The sequence below is a fragment of the Carcharhinus amblyrhynchos genome, chromosome 9 (genome assembly GCF_965287045.1).
Source record: "Carcharhinus amblyrhynchos chromosome 9, sCarAmb.v2.hapA, whole genome shotgun sequence".
NCBI lineage: Eukaryota > Metazoa > Chordata > Chondrichthyes > Carcharhiniformes > Carcharhinidae > Carcharhinus > Carcharhinus amblyrhynchos.
In genome coordinates this window covers 85,305,999-85,324,731 of record NC_137332.1, presented here as the reverse complement: position 1 = coordinate 85,324,731, position 18,733 = coordinate 85,305,999, and the positions used below count along the sequence as shown (strand labels likewise).

The 18,733-nt window shown below is 41.1% G+C and overlaps 2 protein-coding genes across 6 annotated transcripts in view; one reads left to right on the top strand and one right to left on the bottom strand.

Annotated features, from left to right (window-relative positions):
* Positions 1-18,733, top strand: part of ralgps2 (Ral GEF with PH domain and SH3 binding motif 2) — a 359,688-nt gene that overhangs the window by 177,063 nt on the left and 163,892 nt on the right. The window lies entirely within an intron of this gene.
* LOC145347974 (angiopoietin-related protein 1-like) overlaps positions 1-18,733 on the bottom strand; it is a 71,810-nt gene that overhangs the window by 35,876 nt on the left and 17,201 nt on the right. For all 3 annotated transcript variants that reach the window (XR_013887884.1, XM_080196007.1, XM_080196006.1), the window contains one exon: positions 11,132-12,017. Coding sequence is in view for 2 of the 3 variants with exons in the window: in XM_080196007.1 (XP_080052133.1) it covers positions 11,132-11,966 (835 nt within the window). In the remaining variant the exon portion in view is untranslated. The remainder of the gene's footprint in view (positions 1-11,131; positions 12,018-18,733) is intronic.

The following is an 18,733-nucleotide window of genomic DNA, read 5'->3' as shown; positions in this document are numbered from 1 at the left end:
AGAAGCATGTCCAAGTGTGTCTATATCCAATGAAACAAATTTCCAGCTGTATTGATCGCTACTCAGACTTTCAGCTGTCTTTTGATTCAATAACTCCTCTCACATGAAAGTAAAATACTGCAGATGCTGGGAAACTGAAATAAAAACTCAGCAGATCTGGCAGCATCTAAAGTGAGAAAAACAGGCTTAATATTTTTATTCTAATATGGCTTCTTCAGAAGACAGAACTGAAGACTCTGAAGAAGAGACATATTGGACCTGAAACATTAACACTGTTTCTCTTTCCACATGGTGGCACAATGGTTAGCACTGCTGCCTCACAATGCCTGGGACCCAGTTTGATTTCTGGCCTGGGTCACTGTCTCTGCGGAGTCTGCATGTTTTCCCGGTGCCTGCGTATGTTTCTTCAGGGTGCTCCAGTTTCCTCCCACTGTCTGAAAGATGTGCAGGTTAGGTGCATTGGCCATGCTAAATTCTCCCTCAGTGTACCTGACAGGCACCGTAGTGCGGCGACAAGGAGATTTTCACAGTAATCATTGCAGTTGTAATGTAAGCCTACTTGTGACACCAGAAAATACTTTTAAAATTTAGATGCTGCCAGACTTTGAGTTTTTCCAGCACTTTCTGTTTATTTACCACCTGTCTCTGTTACTTACATCTCTAATTTTGATTTATCCACAAATCTTGCAGGCATAAGTCCTTTTAGATATAGTTCATTGAGGTGCGTGGGTCTTGTTGAGCAGTTCACAGGAAGGGCCCAATGAATAACAACACAGTGCTTCCTAGCCCTGACAGCAGCATTCTATAACCTCTAAGAAACACCTAACCTTTAAACTCAATATCTAGTTTCAGTCTTCACAAATGGTCACCCAGTTGGAACGTAGTACAAAATGACTCTGTTTGCAGTATGTACAAACAGGTAACTTTTCAAGTTCAGCATAACAAATCATTTTGTACCATTGGCAACCACGGATTTCCAATTGTATTGGTCCATGAAGTACTGCAGTGGTTTGCTGATGCCTTCTGCAGTATGGCCGACCAGGAAACTTTGCCTGCCATCAACCTGTTTGACCTAGGTCGACATCTTCCTTTGCAACTCTAATGTAGGACTTGAATCTGGAGTTTCTAATCCTCAGATAGGGATGTTACCACTGCACTACAAAGCTTAGTGATTATTTTCCAAACCTCGCTGGATTCCGGGGAAGTGCCGGAAGATTGGAAAATGACTAATGTTACGCCGCTGTTTAAAAAGGGTAGCAGGCAAAAGGCAGGGAATTATAGGCTGGTTAGTTTAACGTCTGTTGTAGGAAAAATGCTTGAATCCGTCATCAAAGAGGAAATAACGAGGCATCTTGAGAAGAATTGTTTGATAGAGCAGACGCAGCACGGATTCGTTAAGGGGAAGTCATGTCTGACGAATTTATTGGAATTCTATGAGGATGTGTCTAGTGCGGTGGATAGAGGGGAACCGGTAGATGTGGTGTTTCTCGATTTTCAGAAGGCGTTTGATAAGGTGCCGCACAAAAGGTTGTTGCAGAAGGTTAGGGGGCATGGAGTTGGGGGTAAGGTGTTAGTGTGGATAGGGGATTGGCTGTCAAATAGGAGGCAGAGAGTGGGTGTCAATGGGTGCTATTCGGATTGGTGGTTGGTGACTGGGGGAGTGCCCCAGAGATTGGTGCTGGGGCCTCAGCTATTTACCATTTATATAGATGATCTGGAGGAGGGAGCCGAGTGTAAGGTGTCGAAATTTGCTGATGACACAAAGATAAGTGGAACAGCAAATTGTGCGGAGGGTGTAGAAAGTCTGCAGAGGGATCTAGATAGGCTGAGCGAGTGGGCGAGGACCTGGCAGATGGAATACAATGTTGGCAAGTGTGAGGTTATCCACTTTGGTAGGAATAATAGTAGGAAGGACTATTACTTACAGGGCGAAAAGCTGCAGCATGCTACGGTGCAGAGGGACCTGGGGGTCCTTGTGCATGAGTCGCAAAAACCCAGCCTACAGGTGCAGCAGGTGGTCAGGAAGGCAAATGGGATGCTGGCCTTCATAGCGAGGGGGATTGAATATAAAAGTAGGGAGGTCTTGCTGCAACTGTACAGGGCACTGGTGAGGCTGCAGTTGGAGTACTGTGTGCAGTTTTGGTCGCCACACTTGTGCAAGGATATTTTGGCCTTGGAGGGAGTGCAGAGGAGGTTCACTAGGCTGATACCGGAGTTGAGGGAGTTGAGCTATGAGGAGAGGCTGAATAGACTGGGCTTGTACTCGTTGGAGTTTAGAAGGATGAGACGTATAAGATGATGAAAGGGATGGATAGGGTAGAGGTGGAGAGGTTCTTCCTGCTCAGAAAGGACAGCAGGACTAGAGGGCACAGCCTCAAGATAAGGGGGGGGGATGCAGTTTAGAACAGAGTTGAGGAGGAACTTCTTCACTCAAAGGGTGGTGAATCTCTGGAATTCTCTGCCCATTGAAGTGGTGGAGGCTACCTCGCTAAATATATTTAAGACGCGGGTAGATAAGTTTTTGGTAGGTAAGGGGATTAAGGGTTATGGGGGGAAAGCGGGAAAGTGGAACTGATCCACTTCAGATCAGCCATGATCTTATTGAATGGCAGGGCAGGCTCGAAGGGCTAGATGGCCTACTCCTGCTCCTATTTCTTATGTTCTTATGTTCTTCCCTACCCAGAACAATAACTTTTTATATTTCTTGAAAAACAAATTCCTTCATTTCATCTTCTCTTATGAACACACTGCAAAAAATCCTAACGTGAAAACTTATTGGGCTTAAAAACACAAGCTTTTAGTATTAAGTCCGCACTATAATAAGTAATCAGACTTTTGCTTAGTGAAAACTTTTCATAGCAAGATAGAATCATTTTATTTTCCCTCAATGATTCTCAATTATGGTTGTGAAAGAGACAACTTCCTGGATATCAATCAATGTCTGTACTGCTCACGTAAATTGTATCTCAATTGTGTTAATTTTTATGAAGATGTTGAGTGTTAATTAGTGATTCCGTTGAATCCCTATAAATAGACATTGACTGAAACAGGTTAATGGATTAAGAGAGGTGTGTTAATAACATGTAACTTTGAAAATAATTATAAGAGTGTGTAAAGATGGATTTCAGTTCTGTCTCTTCCCAACTGGTTTTCAAGAGTATAAAGGGTCAAGGGCCTCAAGTTATTAGGTGTCCAGATCACCAATAACCTGTCCTGGTCCCCCCCACCCTGACACTATAGTTAAGAAGGCCCACCAACACCTCTACTTTCTCAGAAAACTAAGGAAATTTGGTATATCAGCTATGACGCTCACCAACTTTTACAGGTGCACCATAGGAAACATTCTTTCTGGTTGTATCACAGCTTGGTATGGCTCCTGCTCTGCCCAAGAACTGCAAGGAACTACAAAAGATCGTGAATGTAGCCCAATCCATCATGCAAACCAGCCTCCCATCCATTGATTCTGTCTACACTTCCTGCTGCTTCGGCAAAGCAGCCAGCATAATTAAGGACTCCACGCACCCTGGACGTTCTCTCTTCCACCTTCTTCCTTTGGGAAAAAGATACAAAAGCCTGAGGTCACGTACCAACCAACTCAAGAACAGCTTCTCCCCTGCTGCTTTCAGACTTTTGAATGGACTTACCTTTAATTAAGTTGATCTTTTTCTACACCCTAGCTATGACTGTAACACTACTTTCTGCACTCTTTCATTTCCTTCTCTATGAACAGTATGTTCTTGTCTGTATAGCGCGCAAGAAACAATACTTTTCACTGTATGTTAATACATGTGACAATAGTAAATCAAATCAAACAGCCCATATCTAATTATTCAATGCCGTAACTGCAGCTGCTGCCTGAATCCCGACAACCCGCTGAATCAGGCCTCGGCGGCAAACCTGTCACCCTTCACCTGGCCTGCCCCACTGCCCCATCCAGTGATTTTGAGTTTCATTAGCGGGCTGGAAACCTGATTCAGCAGCCTCCTACGAGGCATCCACCTCTTATTGGGAACTGCACTGGGTAAGCTTTGGTGATGGTCCTGACATGGACCCAGTGGTGGAATCGAGATAAGTGCAGTGCCCATTTGCCCCTGTGCTGCTGTTAGGCTGCAGAGGGAGGGTCCTCCAAGGCACCTGAAGGTTTTGAGGAGATTTGGACTGAGATGGAAGTCTTATGCCTGGATTGCCCCTGTTAGCTGTGGGAAACCAGAATTTCACCCTTGGAATGGTGATTTTTGATCACAACCTTCATTTTGCTCTGCAGAGTATGAAAACTTTAAAGTAACCTGCTCCATTTAATCTTCATGCCCCCTGGACACCCAGAAGCCTTCCAAATCATAACAGCACTCCAATCTGCAGAAGGGATCCCCTTTCACTCTGTAAGAAGCTACAGGTGCCAGAAGTCTTTGAACCCCTCTAACTCACTTTAACTATGGGGGGCAGGGGGTGGGTGCAGCGATGGCGGGGCAGCGTGGGATTCTCTTCCCCATAGTTGCTCATTCAACTCATTCTTGTTACATGGCATTTGTTTCTAAACCTTCCTAGAAAGAACAAATCTATTGCTAGCCCTTGAAGTATTCTGAAATCCATTGGAGACCTTTGAACATCTTTGTTCTCATTCAGTTTCATAGTCCAGTTGAATTAGCCTTTGATTCACAGTTTAATGGTTCTTTTCACAGCATACTCAAGGTTTGTTTATTAATCATTTCCTTCACAGTAGAATGCATCTGAAGAAGCCCCTATTGTTTCTACCACAACATTCTAGTTCAGCTTGACCGTTATAGGCAACCTCGAAGTAGCTAAGTGCATTTACTTCCACTCTACTATAAACACTACTGTCCCGAAGTCAACCCCTTCCCCTCAGCCTGAACACCCCAACCCCCAGATTTCTTGGGGAACCCTCACTCTGTAACATGGCAGTGGCAGAGGGCACATGGGCACTGCACTTAGCTCCTTGCCCTCTGAGCCCAATATGCCAGATCAAGGTGTCACTGCCAAGGGGACAGGGACCTGGAGGTGCCGAGGGGATGGGACCTGAGGGGAGTCTATATCAGAATCCTTGTCTGGTGGGGTGTAGATCAGGCCACCCACATGCCTGTGTGATGTGGGGGAGGGTCCCCTGTCTGCTGAGGAGTTGTGGGTGCTCCCCTGGTCAGCAGGGGTGTGTAGCGCTTTTTTTCATTGTGTGGGGGAGGGGTAGGGGGCCTGTGTCTGAACACTGAGATCAGAGTGTCCTTTAAAAATAACATCCTAACTTCAGAAATGCTGGTTTGTTCAGCCTGTTTCCCATGATGCATAAATCTGGCTGAATCCTATTGGTTGGGTGCTGCCAGCGGAAATGCTGATTTTCCCACTGGTGTGGTGGGCACTTCATGTCAACTTGAGTGAATCGTGGCCCATTTCTTTCACATATGCCCTCGCTTTTCACATGTTTCAGAAAGTTCTTTGGAGAACAGTACTGTGAGATGATACCAAATCTGCATCAGTAACTTTTTATTAATGCTAACAATTGATTGTAACAATTAAACCTTACTTATTATATTCAGTGCCACTATTTAAAAAAAGGAGAGAAAAATAATTCACATACTGCTGCTTTTATTGAATGACTGACATTTTTTGGTACTACCTTTGGGCACCATCTATCTACAGAAAACTGGCTCCTGCTCTTTGATCTCTGGCTCTTTGAAGTTGTTGCAAGTCAGGTCAGATACTTCAAAGTGTTCTATGAAGCTCGCCTGACCTGTAACGTTTTATGTTGAATTTGGCTAGGATGAGTATGAGAGGTTTCACTTCAGGTGTGATTCAACTGACCTATGAGGAGCTTTTATCAAAATCAAAGTTTAATTAAGAATATTGCTGATAGGTATAGTAAGATAATTAGCAAGAATTTTTAACAATTACAAACAAGAAACACAATAACCACTACAATGTACAACACTTAAGTAATATCTCTAATGTGTTCCAACCAAAGCCCAACATCTAATGTTCACAAAATCCTCCAATAAGCACAATACAGCAGAAGTTAATACCCACTTGTTAGAGGAATCCAGCCTACTGGACTGAATGCTAAAAATCAGAGGAAGTTGTGGTCAAATCTGTAGCCAAAACACAGCTCCTTTAAGACAGAATGGCAATATGCCTCTCCTTCAGCTAACTGATAATAGTTTCAAACAAACAAGAACATGGAGAGGGAAAGGCTGTTTCTTAGCTTGCTGCTGAAGTGCTTCCAGCATACCCCCCAAAACCAAAGCCCAAAGGAAAACCCATCACCTGACTGCCACAAATGAAACTAAAGGCCCTATCACCTGACTGCCACAGCTTAGCACTATTGTCCGCTAAAGCTGTAAGATGCAAGCTTTTTTAAAAAAACTTCCTTAAAGATACACTCACATGACAAAGTTTTCTGTTTAAAACCTGACTGATGCCCATGTCTGTTTTAAATTCATCTCACAGGAAATAGGAAGATGTTGCTTAAACTCCTTCTCCATTCTGACCCAAGGAGAACAAGTAGATGTGGTTTATTTAGACTTTCAGAAGTATCACATAACAGACTACTATATAAAGTTAAAGCACATGAGATTTCAGGTAATGTCTTGCGATGGATAGAAAGCTAGCTAGCAGATAAGAAGCAAAGGATTGGCATAAGTGGGTCTTCTTGTGATTGGCAGTCAGTGACTAGTGAGGTTCTGCAGAGATCTGTGCTAGGACCCCAACTGTTCACATTATATATTAATGATTTGGAAGAGGGAAATTAATGTATTATCTCCAAATTTGCAGATGGTACAAAGTTGGGTGGAAGGGTGAGCTGTAAGGAGGATGCAGGGATGCTTCAGCATGATTTGCACAAGTTGAGTGTGTGAGCATCTGCATGGCAGATGCAGTATAATGTGGATATATGTGAGATTATCCACTTTGATAGCAATAATAGAAAGACAAATTATTACTTGAATGGATGTAAATTGAGAGAGGTAGATACTCAATGAGACCTTCGAGTCCTTTTGTATCAGTCGCTGAAAGTAAGCGTGCAGGTACAGCAGGCAGTAAAGAAGGCAAAGTAGGGTCTGTCATATAAAGAGAGACTAAGTCGGCTACGATTATATTCACTGGAGTTTAGAAGAATGAGAGAAATTCATAAAATTCTAACAGGGTTAAACAGGGTAGATTCATAAAGAATATTCCCAATGGTGGGGGTGTCCAGAACTAGGGGTCATAGTTTGAAAATAAGGGGTAAAACTGAGGTGAGGAGAAATTTCTTCACCCAGGGTGTGGTGAATGTGTGGAATTCACTACCACAGAGTGTAGTTGAGTCCAAAGTGTTGTCTGATTTCGAAAAGGAATTAGATAGAGCTGTTGGGGCTAAAGGAATCAAGCAATATGGGGGGGAAGAAGGAACCAGGATATTGAATTCGATGATCAGCCATGATCAAGATGAATGGCGGAGCAAGTTCAAAGGGCTGAATGGCCTACTCCTGCTTCTAGTAACTACGTTTACGTTTCTATGACCCAAGCGTATATGCTCAGCAGACATCATGCTGATCTTACATGATTAAAATTACCCTCACCATAATTGACATGATTCTGTTGTTAAATAACTGCTAGGAGATCATTTCGTAATTTCCCCAGCTGTTGTTGACTGGTAAAGATAGCTTGCTCACGAACAATCCGGAAGGATCATCTTTATCCAAAAAGTGGTTAAAATGTGAAATTCCCTTCCACAGGGTGTGGTTGAAGTAAATCGTGTAGATATATTTAAGGGGATGCTAGACCAGCATTTGAGAAAAATTACACTGATGGCGCGAGGCTTGAGTGAAGTATAAACATCGGCATGTGCTGTAACTCCTATGAAAATCAGATTCACTTTTTTCCAACCTGTTTTCTCAGTGGCTGCAAGAGTGGCTTTTTAAACCAGTGCAAATTTATTGACACAACACTTGAACATAGCTCATTCCTAATTCTTACCTTGTTGGACTAATCAGATGAAAATCCCAAAATGTCATACTGTAGTACTTTACAGCAAAATAGTTAAGCACAATTGGATGTAATTAAGGAATAAGGACATAAGAATATAAGAACTAGGAGCACAAGTAGGCCATCTGGCCCCTTGAGCCTGTGCCGCCATTCAGTAAGATCATGGCTGATCTTTTTGTGGACTCAGTTTCACTTACCCGCCTGCTCATCATAACCCTTAATTCCTTTACTGTTCAAAAATTTATCTATCCTTGCCTTAAAAACATGTAGTTGAGGCTACCTCACTGGTTCACTGGGCAGGGAATTCCACAGATGTCTTTCTGCACAGCAGCATGCTGCAATTTTTTACTGTTTAAATAATAGTCCATTTTGCTGTTACTCCTACCAAAATGGATGACATCACATTTATCAACATTGTATTCCATCTGCCGGACCCTCACCCATTCACTTAGACTATCTATGTCCCTTCGCAGACTTTCACCGTCCTCTGCACACTTTGCTCTGCCATCCATTTTAGTGTCATCTGCGAATTTTGACACATTACGCTTGGTCTCACATGCCAAATCATCTATGTAAATAGTAAACAATTGCAGTCCCAACATTGATCCCTAAGGCACACCATTGATCGCCAACCAGAAAAACAACCATTTACCCCCACTCTTTATTTTCTGTTAGTTAACCAATGCTCTATCCATGCTAATACATTACCCGTAGCATGGTGCACCTTTATCTTATGTAGCAGTCTTTGGTGCGGCACCTTATTAAATGCCTTCTGGAAATCCAGATACACCACATCCACAGGTTGCCCATTGTCCAATGCACATGTAATGTTCTCAAAGCATTCCACCAAATTAGTCAAACATGACCTGCCCTTCATGAACTCACGCTGCGTCCTACCAATGGGACAGTTTATGTCAAGATGTCTGGCTATTTCTTCCATGATGATAAATTCAAGCATTTTCCCTACTACAGAAGTTAAGCTAACCGGCCTATAGTTACCCACCTTTTGTCTACCTCCCTTTTTAAACAGTGGTATCATGTTTGCTGTTTTCTAATCTGTGGGAACCACCCCAGACTCCAGCAAATTTTGGTAAATTGCCACTAGTGCATTTGCTATTTCTCCCGCCATCTCTTTTAGTGTCATGGGATGCATTCCAGGAGACTTGTCTACCTTTAAGCCCATTAACTTGCCCAACACTACCTCTTTCATGATAGCTTCTAGGTTCTCACCTGCCATGACCTTCCTGTCATCAATTTTTGGCATATTATTTGTGTCTTCCACTGTGAAGACCGACACAAAATACTTGTTCAGTGCCTCAGCCATTTTCTCATTTCCAGTTATTACATCCCCTTTCTCATCCTCTAAAGGACCAATGTTTACTTTCGGCACCCTTTTTCGTTTTATATATTTGTAGAAACTTTTGCTATCCGTTTTTATATTTTGAGCTAGTTTACTTTCATAGTCCATCTTACCTTTCTTTATAGATTTTTTTGTGGTTTTCTGCTGATCTTTAAAGATTTCCCAATCCTCTAGGTTCCCACTAATCTTTCCCACTTTGTATGTGTTTTCTTCCAATTTGATACCCTCCTTTATTCCCTGAGATATCCATGGCAGATTATCTCTTTTTCTACAGTCCTTCCTTACCACTAGTGTATACTTTTGCTGAGCACTGTGAAAGATTGCTTTGAAGGTCCTCCACTGTTCCTCAATTGTCCCACCATAAAGTTTTTGCTCCCAGTCTACCTTAGCCAATTCCCCCCTCATCCCTTTATAGTCTCCTTCATTTAAGCACAAGACACTGGTATTGGATTTTACCTTCTCACACTCCATCCATATTTTAAATTCAACCATACTGTGACTGCTTCTTCCAAGAGGATCCGTAACTGCAAGATCATTAATTATTTCCATCTCAGCCTTCAAAACAACATTTAAAGTTTATAGTTCACTCTCCCACTCTTACAAAAATTCACAGATTTCACTTTTCTCTCTTAGTAAGGCAAGTTATTTGAGAGGTCATTAAAAATTCCATAGGAAATCACCAGAACATGTCCATGACAAGAAACAGTGCGTGTAAAATATTGCTCCCTACTTGCCCGATGGCTGTGTTTCCCATCTTGGAGATTCCCTGTTTATCCTCTAGAATGGGAAAACATGTCTATTAATGTGTTTTTTCTCTGGTGATGCACATCAATGGTCACTGTACCTTCTGTCAGCTCTGCATATCCCCACCGGAAATAGTACATAGAAGAGTAGAATGAATGATATATTCAAGTACTATCCAATGATGTACAAATATATGAATTAGATGTTAGCTCAACCTGATGGAAAATGTTCTTTACTGCAATTTCTCTCAGCTACCTTACTTTTCCTCTCTTGACAAAGACAGTTATCAATAAAATTCACAGTATCCTTGGAATAAAATGATCCTAGCTATATTAACCACAAAGTTAGTTAATGAACAGTTGATTTGAAGTAATTTGTAAAACAGTCTGGATTTTGTGTAGCATTTCCTATCCATCTACGAACTTACACCATTTTTACTTAGGTTAAAGTTGCACGACTTTATTGCAGAAACCTGAAATCAGTTGATTCTGCCTTTTCACTTGCCACTGTTCAAATGTATCTGTAGAAGGCTGCCATGTGAACTCTGATTATCCTGTGCTTATAATTTGCCTGCTGTGCAATAGATGTATTATTCTTTGTCCATACCCAAAGACACATATTGTTCATTTATAATCATGTCTTAAGATTAACTATCAGAAGTAACATCTGCTTTTAAAGCAGATCTTCTGTGTCAATGTTTCTTTTATTGGAACTCCACTGTTTGTGGTCTTCTAAAGAATAATTGAATATAATACCATTTTAAAGCCCGATTGATGATCAGAGATATTATGGGCAATATTTCATATTCAATAAAATATTATCTTGAATGAAAGCAATATGCATAGTAGTGTAATGACTTACTTGTGTGTGGAGGGGTGAAGATAAGTATGTTATGAATTAAGTGTAATATTACAAACAAACTGGCATAACATTTCATAAGTTTAATACCATTAGCATGGTTTGCATTACCTGCAGGTACTGTTTCGTAACCTGGAAATAAATATATTATATGGTAGCCTTGCATTAATAAACCCCATTATTTTAATTAAACAAACCTACCATCAAACTCTTCAGTAACTGGTGATTCTGTAATGGTAGCCGTTGTAGTTGAAGGTTCATGTGAGGGGGCTCTTGAGCGAAGCCCTCGTTCCCGTGCAAATGCAGGATTTTGATCCCTCTGTATTTCATTACTGCCAAATAAATTTTTCTGGTATTGCCTGCTATGAGGAATGGATTGTGGTACTACTTGTACAAGTGGTGGTGGTTCATATTCCTTTGGAGCAAGACTACGTATGCATTCCTGCTCTAGTTTGGTTATGATCACAGACTGATTATTAACAAGAGCAGACAGTACTGCATACTTCTGTTCCAGTTGCCTGTATCTGGTGGCCATTCGCAGAACCTCAGCTGTAGAATTAAGAACTTTGTTCTCCAACTGAGAGATTTCGAGTGAGTTGTCCCTTTTGCGAATAATCTCATGTAAGAGTTGCATATAAAGCTGTGTTACACGTGAGTTCATATTCCGACTTTCCTTTCGCAATAGTTTCACTTCATTTACTATTCCTCCGTCCACTTCCACTAATAACTGAAGGTTTTCAATTTGTCGCTTCTGTTTGGACATAATCTCCTTCAGCTCCTCCACATCCACTTTAGTTATCCCACTGTTGTCTGTTTCTGGACCCTTCGAACTTACACAAATAGGACCTGTTATTCTTTGATGTGGGACCAAGAAGGTGTAAGAGCATTTGTTGCTGGTATCTGGTGAACGTCTGTATCGATTATGAACAACAGTATGGGTTGCAGTGTTACTTTTGGCTTGGAGTTGTTGTCTCTTGCTTCCTGCAGACATGAGACTAATTAGCAGCAGACACAAAGTCCAGGTGAGTGAGTTCATGTTGGCTAGGAGAAAGCTGAGAGGAAATCTCTGGGCTGCAAGAAAATTATTCTGTAAAACAAGAGTTGCTATTAAATACATTGCTGACATACAAATAAAATAGGGCTGTTGAATGACTTAAATCACTGATCATGATTAATTTTGCAAGAAATAAGTTTTACTCTGTTAATCTTGGATAAATATTTTTAACAGTCATAATACACTTCCTTTAAAAGTCTTGTAGCATTCTTAAGAGCTATGAATAAAATAAGAAATGGAATGAGAAAAGGATTGAATTTTGGTTGAAACCCAGCTGGGATAAGTTATACCACAATTTTAAGATTCTTATCCTTGTTTTCAATCTCCTCCACGGCCTTATCCCTCCCTATCGTTAATCTTTTCCAGATTTACAGACTTTAGAGGTTTTTTGTGCTTCACCATTTCTGTCCCTTGAGCATTATTGAGTTAATCACTCCACATTAGTGGACAGACCTTTAGCTGCCTAGATCCCATGCTTTGGAATTGCCATCCTACATTTCTCTGCTCTCAAGCTCTTTCCTACTTTAGCCTACTCTTTGTGCAAAGTTTAGATAATATGGTCTTATATCTCCTCATGGCTTGCTGTGAAATTTTGTTTGATAAAGCTTGCAAAAGCACTTTGGGATGTTTTATTATGTTAATTGCAGTAGAAATGCAAGTGGACATTGAGGTCGTGAGGAAGGATCAGGAAATAGGATTGAGGTCAGGAAACCCCATTAACAGCCTCATTATAAAACTTAAATTACTGCATGTCCTTTCCTACCTCCATTACATCCAGAAGTTGGCAAGTTAGAAGAGAGTTGGGTCATGATTGAGATTCTTAATATTTTAATTTGTTATCTAATCAAAATACCCTTTTTTGGGTTTACATTCTCCCAATGCATATAAAAAAGAGATCTAAACCTCTGCCAACTACTATTAATCACACTGTAGGCAGCATGTTTTTTCAAAAAGGCTTTTATTGAAACTTTAATCTTTACATTCAGAAACTGTATAACCTGTGTGCTTTGAGCTCAAGCCTAACTTGTGGAACAGTCAGTGACTTTTTTCTCTCTCAATGCTTTACTGAAGATTTTTCATTTTCCACAAGACACAACAAAACCCCAAAATTCAGTACAGCACGGAATAATCATCATTCCATATTTGCATACAGAAAAGACCAGCAAATGTCATTACAATTGGTTTGGATTATCAATTATAATTAGCTGCAATCATTGTAATTGGTGCCTCTCTTTATATCGATAATGAAAAGATATTATAAATAGTGAAGGATAACGACATAATGTTATGAGCACATCCATGTACACAGGATAACAAGGCCAGAGCTATACAACATAAAGGCACTCCAGTGGAGTCAAATACAACCAATTGGAGCGTAAAACAACATCCCAAAACCTGTGAACAATGAAAGGATACCCCAAAAGAAGGGGAAACATCAAGATACAATCACAAACACAAGACAAAGCAGCCTTGCAAACAAGATAACAGGATGAGTGGGGGTAAAACAGAGCCCAGCATCTGAACTTGCCCTCAGGCCCTACGGATAACAGGATACCTTCCACTTGGGATACTTAAATGGTGGTATGGTGGCACAGTGGTTAGCACTGCTGCATCACAGCACTAGGGACCTGAGTTTGATTCCAGTCTTGGGTCACTGTGTGGAATTTACATGTTCTCCCTGTCTCTGTGTGGGTTTCCTCCAGGTGTTCCAGTTTCCTCCCACTGATGTGCGGGTTAGGTGGATTGGCCTTGCTAAATTGTCCCTTAGTGTCCCTTACATATATAGGTTAGGAGGATTAATGGATTAAATATGTGGGTACTGGGATGGGCAGAGGCCTGGGTAAGATGCTCTGTCGTTGCAGACTTGATGGGCTGAATGGCCTCCTTCTGCACTGTAGGAATTCTATGATCTTAAGAAAAGTAGCTAGCCAGATGTCCCTCAGTTGGGGTGGGAGGGCCATCTCGGGAGGAAAGACTATTCTTTGCCCCTTTTAATAATAAAATCTCCATACCTTCTAAATACGAATGATCAAAATAGCTGCTACCCTTTCCAACACAGCCAAAGAATGTAAGGGACATTGACAAAAGAAGACGCAATAAGCCAAAGACGCTTACACCATGTTTAGGCTCACAACAAAACTAATTTACAACCACACCAGAGGCTCAGGTCAAACCCCACTATCAAGCAGAAGGTTTTACCCATTTTCCCACAAAGGAGACAAACAACAGGAACAACAAGGATCGTCAACACATTCACAGACAGGGTATTTCAAGCAAAGACACAATCTTCCTGCTCCTGACAAGATGAGCGAAACACGATGGGAACAAATTGGAGCCTATATCCGCACCACATCTATTCAAATAATGAAAGGGAACCTCAGAGGAACACCAGAATAAGACCATAGAAACAAGATATGGTTTGACAGTCTACATATTCATATGCAGGATATTAGGAACAGAGCTACATAATCCCAAAGATACCCCTACAATGCGGAGCCTGAGTATCTGGGCTCACAACAGGCCCTGTGGATCATTAAATATTACCCCCCCACCCCCTCCTCCATTAAATTCCTTTTCTTTCAGCTATCTTCCAATTCATCAAAGTGAGCGCAAATGATCTTTGCTAAGAAGCCAAGACCATCATCCAAAACTTTAGTCACAATCTCCAGTGCAGTCACACAACTTTTTTTAAATTAATTGCTTTAGATGGTATTCTTTGATATATTTCTTGTGGTAACCTGGGACAGTTTGCTTAATACAACTAAAAATAGGTTTTAATAATCAATTTCAATGCACGTCCTTTCCAAGTGACTTGATTTGAAATGAATGAAAATGACTTTTAAAAGCAGATCGTGGTACAGTAATGAGTTCCTTACTAAATGTTTTAAAAATTGAAAATCTCTCAAAATTTACTTGCTTTGACCTTGTGCCTAAAAGAGTTGGCATAATTTTTGGAACCTTCTCAAAGGTGTGCAAACAAATGCTTAACATGGATAAAAGAACACTCATTGAATGGTAATGATTTTCTGCAATCAATTCATGTTCATTTTCCTGGAAAAGTATAATCTGAACGCTTTCATGGGTTTTGTCATGTCTGTAAATGTACTGCAACAAATGTTCTTTCAAACACCAGTTTAGATAGCAGCACAATGTCCAATGTGTTTGTTCTTTCCACTAAATGACTGCACATCTCTGATTTATAGTTTGCTAGCAACAACAATCCAAGCTAATGTTTTTGTTATAACCTCATATCTGACCAAGAGCTTAACATGTCTAGGTCAGAGAAACTTAATGAGAATTGGATGATTAATTATTGACCTGTGCTTCAACTCTCTGTTGAAGCTGGAAGAATTTTTTTGAAAAGCAGCAATTATTTAGTTGTTAAGTATTGTGATAGATGCATTACTCATCAGGTTATGCGATAATTTGTAATTATTTTGCATAATAACTGTAATACAGTTTGTAAGAAATACTTTTGGAAGATTAAAGAATTGGGAAAACACAGGCCAGAATTTTCCACTCCTGTTTACGTTGGTTAATATCGCAATAAGAGCAAAGTTGTGCTTTATGTTGGCATGATGCAATTATCCTCTTTCCTTCATTCCCACCGCCCCCCACCCCAATCACTGATAGAGGGTTGATTCCCGGTGTTCATAGTTGGGATCTCATTTGAATATATTAAAATGTCATTATGAGACCCATATACAGGAATCCCCTCCACACAGCCTCCCTCTACATGACAAAAAAATCCATCAGTGGCAGTGTGGTGACAAAACAGTGTGAAGCCCAACTGGTATCCGAGGGTGTGCACCTGGTGGGCAAATCTTCCAGGGGTGCTCAGGTGAGTGCAGCGCGTGGGGGAGAGCCTTACCCTGGCACAACTTGGGCATCCCACTCAGCATTGCCTGTGCAATACACTGGCATTCCTGCATTGCCAGTCAGTGCCATCGGTGCCGTAGTAGTGTCCAAGCAGTGTCAGGGGATGATTGGACAGTGCCAGAAGGTGCACACGCACTGTCAGGAAAGTGTCGGGTAGTGTCAAAGGTTGCCAGGAGCAGTTTCAGAGTTAACTGATTTGTTCGCTGTGCGCCATTAAATAGGGTGCCCCATTCCTCAAGTTTCATTGGCAGGCCAGGTAAATTAAAGGTCCCCAGGACCTGGTCCTTGGAGTTTGTTTTTCCCCAAGTCCTGGACTATATGGCGGAGAAAGCTGCTATTGCCATCTTCCGCTTCAACGCCACTTTTCTCGAACAACATCAACCTTTACCAGTATGCGGGAAAATCTCGCCCATAGTATCATCATGACTTATGTTTAAAGCTGCAATATGCTAGCTTTACATGTCACTATTGTGACATTTTCTTAGGATGACCCATGTGGTATAGCTATGCAAGTATATTCGTAAGATTTGCAACTGCGTAACATATTCTCTTGGTATGGAGGAAGAATGGTATCATTTGGGATAGGTTGTCCTTAAACCTAGATGCTTTCACTTGTAGGAATAATGGTGGGAAGGACTATTACTTACGTGGCGAAAAACTGCAGCATGCTACGGTGCAGAGGGACCTCGGGGTCCTTGTGCATGAGTCGCAAAAACCCAGCCTGCAGGTGCAGCAGGTGGTCAGGAAGGCGAATGGGATCCTGGCCTTCATAGCGAGGGGGATTGAATATAAAAGTAGGGAGGTCTTGCTGCAGCTGTATAGGACACTGGTGAGGCCGCAACTGGAGTACTGTGTGCAGTTTTGGTCGCCGCATTTGCGTAAGGATATTTTGGCCTTGGAGGGAGTGCAGAAGAGGTTTACTAGGCTGATACTGGAGTTGAGGGGGTTGAACTATGAGGAGAGGCTGAATAAACTAGGCTTGTACTCGTTAGAGTTTAGAAGAATGAGGGGAGATCTCATTGAGACATATAAGATGATGAATGGGATGGATAGGATAGAGGCGGAGAGGCTCTTCCCGCTCAGAAAGGACAGTAGGACTAGAGGGCACAGCCTCAAGATAAAGGGGGGGCGGTTTAGAATGGAGTTGAGGAGGAACTTCTTCACTCAAAGGGTGGTGAATCTCTGGAATTTTCTGTCCGTTGAAGTGGTGGAGGCTGCCTCGCTAAATATTTTTAAGACGCGGGTTGATAGGTTTTTGATAGGCAAGGGGATTAAGGGTTATGGGGAGAGGGCGGGAATGTGGAACTGAGCCACGACAGATCAGCCATGATCTTATTGAATGGCGGGGCAGGCTCGAGGGGCTAGATGGCCTACTCCTGCTCCTATTTCTTATGTTCTTATGTCATGCTCTTTTGAAAGCCAAGTTTTCCAATTGCCATTATTTTAAACTTGTTTAAAATTAATGTATTAATGCTAGCATTAAATGAAAATCTTGGTGTATGTATCTAATGGAAGTATGCTGATCAAAACTTCATCAGTTCAGTGTACTTCCTTACGATACAATATTTAATGCACAGGTTTCATGAAAGCAACAACCTTCATTTATCTAGCTTCATTAATATTGCAAAGAGTCTCCAGGCACTTCACAATCCGCATTTGGGAAGTTGGGGACTGGTGGCATCAGGCATATTCAAAAGGTGTATTTAAAAGAGACTTTGGAAGATGAGGGATACAGGAAGGTCCATATATTTGGGGAGTGAATTCTGGAATGTGGGACTATAATGGCTGAAGGTTCTTCCTTAGTTATTACTGGGGAAGAGGGAATGCAAGTAAATTAGAGTTGGAAGAGTAGGAGAGCAGGGAAGAGGACGTTGCAGAAACAGGATTGAACAAGACCCTGCAGGGGTTAATAAAAAAGGAGAGCCAGTGAATGCCAGCAGGAATTCATATAACATTGAGCAGGTCTTTCATGCTTTCTTGAATAGAATATGGGAGAATGGACTTGCATTAGTGATGAGTTGGAATTTACTAGCTATCAGATTGGAAAAATAACAGAATTGCTCTGTTGGTTTGAACTGTAGTGGGGTAATGATGAGGCTATGATTTTGGCTGGATTGTTTTTATGTTAATCTGCTCCTGGTAGTAGAATAATGTTAACCTGTCATTAGTCAGGTTAACATTAGCCGTCTTAATTTCAGTGATGATAGTATGCAGTTGGATGAACTACTGTGGACATGTGACTATCCCTTTTCATTCGCTGAAGTTGCAGCAGGATGGGAGGATTGAATTTTGCAAAATATTTGCTGTTTTTTGTGAAGTATAAACATTGGTTTTTTTGTAAAACGAAAATGTTTACAGATTTCTGCCTAAGCAACTTGGGCCAAACTTATTCCTGTAAGTGCCGTCAGTAACAGAAAGTTGATGGCACTCAACTTGATTGCATTAAGACAGATCAAGCTCCGTAAACTTCTCAACTTCAGGAATTAAGTTTACACTGAAATCTCATTGAAGACTGGTTGGCATTTTCTACTGGCAGACTATCTAATGTATTGCCTTCATCTTCTGATTTGCTTTGCCAAAATGACAGAAGCATCATGTTTCATTGTCATGCTCAATTTCTATCATTTTCGGATTAAGATGAAGACACAATTAATATTAAATCTTTAAAAAAAACAGAAGTAACTAAAATCAAGATAGTTTCAAAAGTCTGAGTTTTCAAAGTGTGAGCTTCCTGCAGAATAAACACCTGGCCTAGTAAAATTAAATCACTGATAAAGCCAAAGTGATAAAATGCAACAATTAGCTGTTGAAATAATTTGTGACTTTCCATTAAAAATTTGTTTGAATACATTTTGTTGTTGCTATTTTCC